This window comes from Gavia stellata, chromosome Z (assembly GCF_030936135.1).
Source record: "Gavia stellata isolate bGavSte3 chromosome Z, bGavSte3.hap2, whole genome shotgun sequence".
Lineage (NCBI taxonomy): Eukaryota > Metazoa > Chordata > Aves > Gaviiformes > Gaviidae > Gavia > Gavia stellata.
Genome location: NC_082637.1, coordinates 26871651 through 26885420, shown reverse-complemented (window position 1 = coordinate 26885420; position 13770 = coordinate 26871651). Strand labels below are relative to the sequence as shown.

At 39.5% G+C, this 13770-nt stretch overlaps 1 protein-coding gene across 2 annotated transcripts in view; it reads right to left on the bottom strand.

The window, feature by feature from the left end:
• The window catches only part of AP3B1 (adaptor related protein complex 3 subunit beta 1), a 164136-nt gene extending 159993 nt beyond the window's left edge, over positions 1-4143 (bottom strand). For both annotated transcript variants that reach the window (XM_059834295.1, XM_059834296.1), the window contains exon 1: positions 4013-4143. In XM_059834295.1, coding sequence (XP_059690278.1) covers positions 4013-4143 — 131 coding nt within the window. The remainder of the gene's footprint in view (positions 1-4012) is intronic.
• Positions 4144-13770: the final 9627 nt, after the last annotated feature.

The window sequence follows — 13770 nt, the reverse complement described above, 5'->3', positions numbered from 1 at the left end:
CTGGAAGGTGGTTAGGCTTTTCATCCCCCTACATAGAGCAACAGTACATAGTGTAACCATAAAAATATCCTCTTAACTTAGGTGATGTGCATCAAATGGTATCTCTCTATACTATACAGATGATTTTGACAGGCTTTCAAGTAGACAGTGCTTATTTTAGGGATTCCATCAATCTAGACCATGAAGAAATAGTTTGAGGTCCACAGGCTGGATTTAACTTGTCAAAAAGATTTACATGACCCCCTGTCTCTTTGCAATTTTCTGCTGAAAACTCCTATTATGGGCAAAGACTTGTCTGCAGACCATGTCCATTATTCTGGTGGCCCACAACCTGACCCTTTTTCTTCTTTTTCAAACATGTGGGGCACGTGAATGACATACATCTGCAGCACCTGGAGTAACCCATGTCTGGAACATAACCAGTCCACAGACAAGTATCACACTACCTACTGGGACACATGAATGAATTCCCAAAATGTAACTATACAAGTTGTATAAAGGAATACCATACATGTCACCTCATATGACAAGCATGGAAGAAGGAGAGAGGAAGGAGACGAACAGGCATCTCCATCCACGCAATGGGGCCCATTCCACACAAGGTTTAGACTGACTCATCTCAGCTACATAAGATCTTTTAATTATTTGGTTATTGAGATTTTACCAGAACAAACATGAAGTTTCCATCCTCTGACCAAGAGATACACCTCTGATGTATTTGAAGTGATCTAACCAACCAAAAGGCTTTTTAAAAGCAATACATACCAAATAGGCAAGTTATAGTTGCCTCTTTAGTCAGGATTCAATACTCACAGAAAAAGCTAGCCACAACCTCACATATTTTTCATGAAATCTCTTATTCAAGAACAATTTCAGTTTAGTCAAAACAGTAAGAAAAGTTTCTTATCTACATGTTGTACTTAATAATAATTGATATAAATAGAGTTTAAAAAAACCTCCTCCTTTCCGCACTTCTTTTGTCCTGAACATGTACAGTTACCTGATAGAAGCACACCAAAGTTGTATTTTTACAATCTTTTTTTTCCTCGCTGCATTGGATACATACATGTTAACTAATGAGAAACATACTCTTTGTACATGGTGCATGCAACCTATTGTACCTTGTCTATATTAAGATAACTGTTTATTTTAATGATCATTTCATCTTTATTGATCTTCTACCAGTCAAACTTTCCACTTACTCAGGTTTAAGATGTCACCATGACAGAAGTTTCAAGGCAGTGAGATATTTTCAATACTGACAGCATGTGTCTCAACCAAACCACAACAGTAACATATCGAGAAAATACTATGTTCATTAACTGAATTGAAGATTCTATTTGTAATTGAAAGTTAATGAATAAATCATAGAATTGCTAAAGGTAAAAAAGGCAGCTTTAGCAGGAGAACAAGGCACATGGGCTTTTGACACCACGGGATGCTCAGAACTTTCAGATTATAAGTACTTCAGCTGAGTATTTCCACTGAAATGCTAAAAAGAAAACAGTTAGGACTCATTTATATTAGGTCAACTTTAGACTTCAGATTTAAGTTTACTGATAGTCATTTGTGCCTCTGTGTGCAACTTGTCATAGGCCGTTCTACATAAAAAAATGCTGCAAGATTGAAGACAGTCTATCCAAATAAACAGAAAAAAGAGGCTGGGATTTTTTAAAGTAAGTGTTTACAGTAATATCTTGATATATATGCTTTAACCATATGATATTGTTCAGATTAACTGGCAACAGGCAAGTGCAGGCCTCTGGTCCAACAGTTACTGCAACAGCAGTACTTCTTGTATCATCAGTACGTCTAAGGAAGAATCCCCATTCCTCAGCGACAAAAAAACTTTGCCAAGCACTGAAACACCACAATGACATGGGACATATCTAAGATCATATTCAGCAGTGTTGAGTGACAATCAAGAGAGATCAGCAAACAAACTCTGAAAAGCCATAATTTTATTTTCACCAGTGGAACATCCCACTTTAATATGCAAGACACAGAGACACATCTTGCATTTCTCTGTATGCCCAGTAGGGAGGGATCAGGTCTGCGCAGTTTAAAGAACTCAAAATCAAACCACCAAAAGATACGATGTCCCCCATCTGGGCTACAGTCCCTGTTCTAAGATTTCCATTTCAGCTCTAAGGAAAGGAAATTTTGTTTGCTTGTTCATAAAGAGGTTTTGTGCTATTACCAGTGTGGACTATATGACATACATGCTATATGCTTGGTAAGCGACTACTTCATTTTCCAGACTGTAACTTTGTCTGCTTTTCTAACAATAACCCTCACTCGCAGTCCAGCAGCTTTTTCACACTACACAAATTTCATAATCTTCCTTGCACAGTGTCTGTTCCTCAACTATCCAATCCATACTCAGAGTTTACCCACACAAGCCTGAATCATGGATAACTTCCTATTTCAACAGGAACTGTTTGTCAGCTACAAAAGTCCACAGAGATCAATGCCCGCTTTCCTCTCAGGCCCTTCTTTTAGAGGATGGATCTCCCCTCCTGTAGGTGTAAGGGCAAGTCTGGAAGAGCAATTAATTAATACGGCATGCATTCATATCACAAGCTATTCTGGTTCTTCCACCCTGAAAGACAATCATATACGTACATGTGTACAAAACATCCCAGGAGGACCCCAGAGCCATATTTTCCCCTGACCACTGGGCAGTGTCAGGTAGAATAAGTCACTTCAGCTTCTGCATCTGATAAAACAGAGAGCTATACTTCACCTGCAAAACAGTCTGAAGTCTAGGATTAAATGAGTTATGTAGAGAATTATGGCCATGACCAATGATCGGGGTATCCCCCTCTGTGGAAAAGAAGCAGCAAAACAATGGTTAAGAAATAAAGTGCGAAGTTGTTTCTATGGAACAGGACAGGAAAAGAAGGGTGCAAACAACATAAATCGGCTACAACACAAAAGTCAGCAGAGGGGCATCCATGCTAGAACAGTGAAAATTTTAACTGGAACAGAATGAAAAAGTAAAGTATTTAGTGGAAGAGCAGGAGCAGAGAAATGTGACTTGTCTGGCAACTGAGGAGGCCTATCAGCTGCTGTCTCACAGAGCTAAGCACCAAAGTGACAGCAGCTTCACATTATTGTGATTTACCTTGGTGTGGCACAAAAATAAACACATCAGTTGAGGTTTCTAGAGCATGGATGTTCTCTTTGTGCAGAACAATCAAACTGAAGAAGTAGCGATTGATTTTCTAATGCACACGAGACCTTAGTTTATGGTGCTTTTTATTGGTTGCTCTTACAATAGATTTCCAATTTGTTGTAGGACACAATTCCAGTTTAGCAAACCTCTTGATCCTTCCATTTAGGCACATTTTTTTTTTCCTCTCCAACTCACTTTTCCTTTAAGAAGCTGAAGGCTTTCTGGGCCAGTGCACTTCAGCTGTTTTTTTTTCCTCCTCCATTTCCTCATTTTGACTTCTGACCAAGACACAACACTGTTAACACCCACTTCAAGCTGGCCGCCTCTCCATGATCAACTACATTTCCAACTACAACTCCCACAAATACTTGTAAGCGCTTTTTTTTTTTTAAATATATTTGAAGGCAAAATTAAACTAATGCCAGTGTGGTTAGCTATCAAAACAGAGGAAAAATTATAAGCCGTTTTTCAAACAAACCAAACAAAAAAAAACTTTACAGATTACACATTCCGCTATGAACACCTTAAAGGTAAGCAAGCGAACTTTTCCACGGAGTTACGAGAGGGTGGGTAAAAGCGGGCAACCGAGGCACCGCTTCCCCGTCACGGCCCCTGGAGCGGCCCCAGCCCGGGAGAAGCCTGGAAGCCACAATCCTCCTCCCGCCGCTCGGACCCCGCGCCTGAGGGCAGGGTCCCGTCAGCCCGGCACCACCCCTACCGCCCACGGAATCGGTCACGGCTCACCCGCCCAACAACTCCGGGCGGGGCCTGCCCGGACCCCGAGGGACGGGCCCCCGCCGCCCGGCCCGGCCCGGCCCAGACCGCCGCCCTTACTTCTTGGTGTCGCTGCTGAAGAGCCCGAAGACCGCGGGAGCCGAAGGGGTCGCGGTGGTCACCGCCTCCTGGGCCAGTTCGGGCGCCGCCTCTCCCCCCTGCTCGCTGTAGCTCAGCCCGTTGCCGGACATGCCGCCGCTGCTCCCCGCGCGCTCCGCCAAACTTACCAGCGCGGCACACCCCAGCCCTCCCCCCGGAAGCGGCGGGCACGCGCCAGCACGGCGGGGCGGGCAGGTCACGTGGCGGGAGGCGGAGCCAACGGGACGGGGCGGAACTCACCCTGCCCCGATGTGCTGCCGTTGCTACGGCAACGCGGCCCAGCGGTGATGCGAGAGGGGCGCGAGGCGCCGGCAGGGCCCGGCCGTTGCCGCTGCCCGCCCGGACCCTGACGGGGCCCGAGTCGGTGTCGCGGTGTATCGGGCTTTGCCGCCCGGCCCCGGGGTGAGGGGAGCCGCGGCGGCCGCAGGAGGCAGGCAGCTGCCTCCCCGCTGCGGAGGGCCGCCTCACGACTGCTGCTGTTGCCACCTTCGCCTCTTAGTGGCCCCGTTCTCCCGCCCCTCCCATCCGGTGGCCGCGCAGGCCCCGTGGCCGGGCGAGCGAGCCCCGCGGAGCCCAGCCTCACTCGGCGTCCCTCCGGGGGAGCTCCGGGAGAAGCTGTGGCTCTCTCTGTGCCCCCTGCCAGCCTGGCTTGCCCTGAGGGAGAGTTACCCAGGCTTCTTGGGAGGCAAGCTTTCCTTCCCAGCCCTCCGCTGTGCCTTGGGCACAGCCGTTTAAAACACAAAGTATGGCTTATAGCATCAGCTCATCTGTTGTTTCTAGTCATCCATATTGCACATTTACTTCTTTCCCAATAAATGTCGGTACCTCCCGCTGACCTCCACGCTCTCTGTTACGGTAGTAGTGGGGTAGCCTAGACTAACAGCAGCAGTTTACATATGGGAAGCCATAAAATGTAAAAGGATAATTAGAGGTTGTCTGAGAAAAGTTTCTTCTAATTTCTTTTTACAGTCTTACTTTCCCATGTGCATCTTTTCCCCCTTCACCCCAGCACCTGAGGAATAATCTGTGTTCATTAAAATGCCCTTCTATCCGTCTCCTGACATAACTTAACATTAGCGGAGTCCAACCTTTTCATCCTGAGAACTGAACTCATTTCCAAAAGGTTACAGTTCACAATCAATACTTTTTATCTTGCAGAGAAAAAAAAGGGAAAAAAATGGATTGTCATAATATTTTTCTGAAGCAGCTTTTTGACTTGCTTGTCTTTCAGCAACTTGTAAACTTCTGATGGAAACTGAGTCATTACCAAGCAAATACACTTGACAAAAGGAGTTACCAACACAGGATTTATTAAGAATGCAGGGCTGCTCTAAGGGCAGTTGTTCTCAACAGTTGCCTCCTATGGATGCCAACATATTGGTTTTGTTTTATGATCTCTCACAGCTTTTTTCTTTGTAGCACTGTCTCTTGAAAGTCATGGCTTAGAGTGTAAAAGCTCCAGTGTGAATATTTTTGACCATCACCATTTTACCTGTTGATTCTTTAGACTACCATTTTTGTCCTGCCCTTTGCATTGTTTACAGTAACAGCCATCACAGTTTTCTTTCCCTGTAGATGGAAATATCTCGTTATAACGACCATGAACAGTCACAGTAACTATTGATACTCTTCCAATAATGTGACTTGAGGCGGACACGTCTCAATCATACCAAGTCAGACGGCATCCTACATCCTGAGTTTTAAAGGATCAAAAACCAGAGCAGACTGCTGGAGAACTGTGTCTGAACCAGACAAAAATGGACACAACTTCTCTCTTAAAAGTTTAAGATGTTGCTCTGATGTACAGAGAGATCTGAGAATTCATATCAGCTGTCCTTAAAAATTGTCTCTCTCTGTTTTTCAAACCACACATTAATTTAAAAGTGTAATGGTGACAGCACTTGAACTTTGGTCCCAGACATGGTTATGCTTACATGAAGGGGCCTCTAGCTTACATCTTTTATATAAGGCACATACAGTGTAGGAAGGGGTAACCTATAGTAGGCCAAGTCCATGTCAGGTAGATCTATTCTAGTTGCTTTTAAGACTGCCTGCCTGTTCTCTGAAGCAAGACGTTTAAACTGCTTGCGTCTTTGTATAAATCTATAGAATAAGTATTTATTGTTAGCAATAAGAAACATCTTAAGTACAACAAACTAATTCTTTGATTACTATGTGTATCACTTAAAAAGTAATCTTAGAGGAGGGACTAACAGAAAAAGAGAACAGTAGACTTGTAGAATACTTCAGAGACGTATTTCCCCAAACATGGGGAAAAGCAAACAAATGGGCTATTGAGGTGGATGATCATGGGACTGTGATACGAGGAGCAGATAGTAACAGTGAAGCAGAGCTTGGAAGGGCCTTGAAATGGAGAACAGAAAGCAAATATTATATGAAGATTTATTATCATTAAACAGTCTTATCAGGAAGGCTAGCTACAGGCTCTTGCTAGAAGTTCTTGCTATCTAGTTTTAGCCTGAAATATGCCATGACTGTTTAATGAATAGCCTTTTCCTGGTTATATTAACTCTTCAAAATCACCATGCAGTGATAATGTATTTGCACACTGAATTTATACCTCTACAAAATTGCGTCAAAATTACTGAATTGTGAAACACAAAATACTACCAAATCTAAATTCTACACTTAAATTCATTGATTACAGTATTCTGTATTTCAAGTTTTTGTGCAGCATAATAAAAGTAACAGTCAAAGCTTAAAACAGGGAACATAGAAGGCTTTTGCTCAGTTTTCCACTCATCACATTTCTTTCCAACACCATTTCACCTCCATGATTCATATCATCTTCACCACTGCTACTTGTATAGTATCTGGTAAATTGCATAGTTTCTTACTCTTCCATTCATAGATGTAAACAACTATATAATATGTGATGTATGGACATAGCTTTTAAAAATCAATTGCACTAAGCAATAGCTTCCAAAGCTGTATGGAAGGGAAGATGTATTTATATGAATAAGTACATACGCATTTGCATCAAAACTCATATATTGTATACACCTATGCATTTAAGGGGAAAAAAGATGCACTTTAGTCAACAAACTGTAATTTTGTAATTTAGACAACCATTAACTTTGCTCAGCTTTCTGAAGCATTTACAGAAGATATTTTGCAATGTTTTTTACAAAGTTGTGTCTATTTTGTCGGTTTTTTAAGCTGAGCTGGGCTGCCGTATGCTTATTTGGTGCCCTCTTGTGGCTCAGATTATTAATATGCTATTTGTTATGAAAAAGACATGCATTGGTAAGGAAACTAATTTTTAATGGAATTCAAGCTCTGTATAACAGAAAAGTAAAGATATTAAATGCTTTGCTCATATTTTCTATATTGCTGATAGTTTCTGAGATACCTAAAATGTGCTGGTATTGCAGATCCTACAAAAATGTGTAAGAGTTTTGACTTATTTTTTGTTTTAGTAAATGTCATTGATGAAAGATAAGTAATGATACAATACAAACTTCTGAATATTAAGATCTTTCATTCACTACTGATTTAGGAATCTGATGTATAATCAGTAACTTTAAAATCAAGCACCAAAAACTCATTCCCTAACCTGGAATAATGAGTTTTCAGTCTGAGGCATGAACTCAGCTGCTAGCATTCCTGAGTAGTTCAGGAAAACACTTACGAAAATCAGAGAACTAATGGGTCTGAAAAAAACTTTGATCTGCCTCTCTCCAGTTGAATCTAGATTTGGGACTGTAATAAAAGCAAACCAATGTCCTTTCAAAGTACCTGTTCTCCATCCCTTCTAAACAGAACTGGCTATCATACTATCCACAGGAGCTGCTCACATATGTGCTATTGAAACCAGGAGACTCCAAATTCTCTTTTGTTCCTACAGCTGTTCTATAAACTCTAAAATTACACAGTATATGTCTTCTGGCTTCATCAATCAATATTTCTTCGAATGGTTCTGAAGATTTTTGGTTAAATGATGACTAGGAAAATTAGAAAGCAAAAAGCAAAAAAGTAGAATACAAAAGAGAAAATGTTAAAAAATATATGAGTCAAATTATATGAGTTCTTTGTAATTTCTTCAAGCATAAACATGCAAAATAGGTATTACTAGAATTAGAATTATAACTTTCATGCATATATAAAATTAGATTTTACTTTCAGATAGAGAGTACCTTGGAATTAAAAAGATTAATATTATATTCAAAACTATTGCAGAAATACAAAAAACTCCAAATATAAAAAAACCCAATGGAATAAGTACTCTTCTACTCTTGCACTGATATCATACCTGGTGAGTTTAATAATAATTAAAATCCATGTAAGATCCAAGGTGAATCAGTCTTCAAAACTTTCACTATAATTGAAAAGATTATTGGCTAATTCTTCATTATTTAATTTTCCAAGATATGTAAATATCGTACCATCAAATACCATAACAAGTAGGAAACCTAACTTAAACTTGCAACAAATTCCCAATCATACGTAATGCTCACAGAACTACAGTAATGAGTTTAAAATCTTCAAAGTAATGTTCAAATGCACTGTATTCTAATTTAAAAAAAAAAACATACTCCTATTGCACAAGAAAATTTCTTCTATCTCAGAATATTTATCTCAACTAGGAGAAGAAATTCAGGATGTGGTGAGTCCTCTCAAATACGCCAGCTAGTCACAACTACTTTTCTAATGCAGTTGCAAGTTACAGAATCGCTCTTGATCTACCTCGTTCACATAAATTCTAGGTTTTCCCTGGATCTATTGGCATACCAACTATAGGCATGGGTTTGCCAAGTTATCTTCTGCTTTTCTTAATCTAGACAAGCACAGGGTCTAGCTAAGTTAGAACAAAATATTTAACTGTTTTAAGTAATGCAGCTTAAATAACTTTTTAAAACCTTGTGCCTATATAAACAATTTATACTGTAACGTATCTGGCTGGTTAAGGTTACTGGGTTGAGGTCAGCTCCAGACTTCTTCACATATTTGCCTTGATTGACAGACTAAAACAGGTTTTTCTGCCTTTATAAGTATTTCACAGTTTGCTAGTTAAAAGTTTGTAAACTAGCACATTTATTTAAAGATTTTTTTAAGCTAGTTGGGATTAAAGGCTTTAAGAAGGAGCTACATGTACATGGTTCATCTGTTTATTATAACATCTCTTCTTTATTGTGTTGTCTCCTAGCTGCTACCTAGAAACTCCACTGAGTTAGGCTGCCTTTGAAATACATGCCTTGACAGCTGGAAGTAGTCCAACTGTCTTACTGGGTCCTGAGTTTTAAAAGAAAATCAAGCTGCACTTACTAAGGACTTCAGCCTTCAAGTTTCTTGTGTACCTCCGCATCCTCCATGTTCTACCTTCAAACTGTACTAGAACAGATAATACCCATCTGTGTTTGTGTTTGCTTTCTACTGGTACTGCGAGTTGTTTGGCAGAAATAAATGGACGAATATTCATAGAAAGTATGGCAGGATGATTAGATCTTCTCAGAGTGTGTCTGTATCTTCCAGTCAGCATACAGGAATAGACATCTGTGCTAAAGAACCTCTATTCAGTTCTTGAGTTTTTAATTCAGTTTACTGCTGAGTAAACAGCAATTACAATACGTACTACAATAGGGAAATTAGGCAATTTTGAGCAATTGGTCCATAAGCAGGCAGAAGGCTAGATGTAAGCACATTATGATATGCTTGGCATGGGGTCAGCTGTGCATCAGTCCTGGTATAGATTACAGCAGTATGGGAACAGGTTTTACTGATGTGGAATGAATATAGCATCCAAACACTTTCCACTGTAGCTGGAGCACAATGTCCTTCAAACATACCGTCTTCTCACTTCTGCAGCATGCATCCTGTCCCATGGAGTAAGAAAAGAATATACAACAAAAAAGTCCCTGCCCAAGGAGATTTAACTTCTTTTCTACCATTTTTGTGCAATTTGAAGACACGAACTAATCAGACTGTAATAGAAGCAGACCCATAATGTAAAAATAAAATACAAAGTGGAGCCTGGAATTAAATAATAGAGAAAAGGAGAAAGTTCTTTTTAGAAACGAGAATGAGCAAAAATGAGAAATGAAGGCTCAGAAAAACACGATGGCTCTTTCAGGTGCTAGTGGTCACAGAAGATAAAATTCTTCATCAGAATGTAATATGATTTGGGGGAGAAACATGGGAAAGTCTTTTACTGGAGGAGTAACAAAGTGAGACAATAAAGGCACGATGCCAAGAAATGGTTACTCCTCACATTTTCCTAAGGGTGAAACACTTACGTTACTTATCCTACTGGATTTTTTTTAATGTATGATAATTTATAAACAGATTCTGGAAAGAACATAATGAACTGGCTGAGAATCAGGTCTGTAAGCAATTGCTACACTCAAGTGCACTTGCATATGAAAGGGGTGAAAAGGCCAATAAATTATATTCCTGGCAGATCAAGAATGAGGAAGTTGAAAGATTTATCTTGGAAATAACACTGGATACACAGAAGATCATTTCAAACAAGGTAAATAAAAAAAAAAAGCCATTTTTTGTCAGAGACTTCCCTGGCAGTCACCTCTGAATAGTGACCATTCCTAACCTGGAACTCCAAAGGCCACTGAAACTTGTGGTCTTCTTGAACAATATCTCTGGCTTGTCTTGGAATGAGAAAAGGGTTTCTCAGCACCCTACAACTGTGATTCTAAAGCTAGCTCACTTATTTAGTTAATTAAATCTGGAGGTTTTTTCTTATAATTGTTATCTCTCAGACAAGATGTATGTCCTGTTTCTTAAAAAAAATGTAGAGAATCCAAAGTAAAGAGAATTTATGTGAAAATGCTTTTAAAATAAATTTAATTTTATAAATTTTATAATTGTAAATTTATAATTAAATTTATAATTATATTTATTTTAATTACATTTGTTTAATTTAATATGCAAATGTAATGGTATTTGTAAGTATTGTCATCTAATTATATTACATTTAAAAATATTAATTTATAAATTAGAAGAATTTAAAATAATTTTACTTGAAAATTTTTGTGAAAATACCAGACTGCATCTCTGAAAGGTATTCTTTTTACTGATTAGGCACCTTATTCCACTTACTCAGTGCTACTGAATCACTGTAAAATACATCATTTTTTCATACTTCTAAGAAGGAACTTCCCTAAAAGTTATGTGAAGAAAAGTAGATTTCTCTCATTTATTACTTTAAAGACTAGAATAAAGGAAATACAGTGCATATTTGTAAACTCTTATTGTTAAAGCTATTTTGCATGTGAATTCATAACCCTTTTTTATAATGTAGGCTGCACTTAAATACAGAACATTTGGAGTCAGTCCTGCTCAGTACATCTCATGATGTACTTAACACAACTTGAAATGATACAGAGAGGTTGAGATAAAGAATGACTTGCCTATGAGAAAAAAACCTAAATAGACTTGAACTCTGTGGCCTAGAAAAGAGACATTTGATAGAGATCTATCTGTTTTATGGTAGAGAGCTATGAAGTCATGAAACGCACAGGTAACATGACTCATCTGCTAGAAGGTATCAAATGAAACTGGTAGATTGTAGGTCCAAATGGTAGACTGTAGGTCCAAAGTAAAGGGATTTTTTTTCCTACAGCACAAATGAAACATGGATCTTAATAGCTGCCATGCGATATTGTTGATGGCAAAAGTTTTCATGAGCTTAAAGAACAAGAAGACAAATTCATGGAAGAAAAGATTATTGAATACAAAGATAACATCTCTGGCTCAGGAAGCTCCTGAACCACAAGTTTATTACTTATATATATACTCTCCTTGTTCCGATACTCTTCCATATGAATCTGGTACTAGTCATACTTAAATATAAGTATTTGAGGCTAGAGGGACCTTTGCAGGTGCAACTGTTCTTTCAGTTCACGTAAATGAACTGGACTACGTAAATGTGTGGATATCCCACACTCTTGTAACACAATTTAGCAGCTGAAAAATGAGAAGCTGCAAGTGATGAGCCCAGTTGTACAAACCATTCAGAAGTGCTCTGTGGAGAACCAACAGCCCTTACACTGTAACTAGGAATTTCAGTGCAATATGAAAGAAATAATGAAAGACATTAGCACATATATTATCTAATGGTATGATTCAACTTCTACCAAAGACTTATAGTCCAGTAGAATGGGAATTAAAGTCATGCTACCTTTCTGCTTCTGTTTCCTCTTCTGAGAAACAGGAACACACCAATCTACCCTATCTGTAGTTGAAAAATGCCACGTATGAGCCAAGTCAGGCTACACGTCCCATTCTGATCACAAAAGCTGAAACTTGAGTGAGACTTCCTGGGGGTTTTTTGAGAGAAAAACAGAAACATCCTTTGTTTTCAGTCTTATTTATCCCCTCAGGTCCTGTTTGCCATTTCTGTCTTTGAAGTTCTGAAAGAAAATTTGTGTTCACTCCTGCCAAACCGCTGTGATCAGTCTTTAAAAATGCTAAATGTTTATAGGGCTATTACATCTATCTTTAAAATGTACTTGAGATGTTATATCTAGGATGACACATCTGTTTTGCTCTCAGGGACACCAAGTCCCAGCTTGCTGGGTTGTCTAGTCCTTCAGTTGTAACACTTTGGTGCTGCACGGTTATTAGATCCAGGGCTCCACAAAGCAGTTCACTCCTAATTGCTTCAATCAAAACAGCCAATATGACTTACACAGAAATTCTTTTTTCTCTGTAGCAGTAAACTATGATCCAGGTTTTTGTTTCTGGATTCCAAGCTACTTTAGTCATTCATTATCGTATGAAAGAAATATGAAGTAAGATGATGATGCTGAAGAGGCAAAATCCTATTTTGCCTTTTGTACCTCTTTGTTCCATAACTGAAATCAAAACAGAAAAGCTTTCTTACAAAAGTTCATTGGAAATTAAATAGTATCCTTGGAGATAGGAGTATTACTCAAAACATCAGACAAGCAACTAGCAACTAAGAAGAGCAGAGGTCCTAGACATAATGTACCTCCTTTCAAACCTCAATAAAGTGTTTAAAGATTTGCCAGTATGTCATGCAACCCTTCTGACACCATTCTGATCAGAAAATTCTGCTTCTATGGCCTTTGATGTCTGCATTTCTTCCTTCTTTTTATCATTAGTGACTGAGTCATGAAATGCTAGTGAAAGAAGACAGCTGCATTTCCATTACCCCCTTTTACTGGTTGTTGATCAAGGACAGAGAGTTGCTTGTTGCTGGTCTGAGTTGCTACCCAATAATCAAGGCTTTTCATGCTTAGTTTATTAGAAGAAGAAATTGATGGGATAAGCAAAGTCAAAGTAATGGCCAGCGTTGGACAAAGGGAGCAGCTCTACAGAGACACTCAAAAGGAGTGTCAGCTATTCTGAAACTGCAAAACTGAGCATGCAGCATAGATGAACCTGGCACGCTAGTCCGGAGTGGGAGTATGGGAGTGGGATGAGGAATGCAGTTGGGACAACAGGGAATACCAGTCCTACGCAATGGCCAGGGTGGTCTGCATCTGGTTCTCCTCAGCAGAGCTTTGTGTATTGGGCTTTACTTCTGGTGCAGAAGATAACACTGAGCATTGGAGAGCACTAGCCCACTCATGCACATGTTCACTTAGATGTCGAGTTGGGGGAACTGGGGAAGATGAAAGGACCAGAGATTTCACCCTTGATACCAAACAGCCTTCATTCTGCTTTGAGAAAAGCATCTCTTTGATGCAACTTTGTATATAATGTCCTATTCCCTGAAA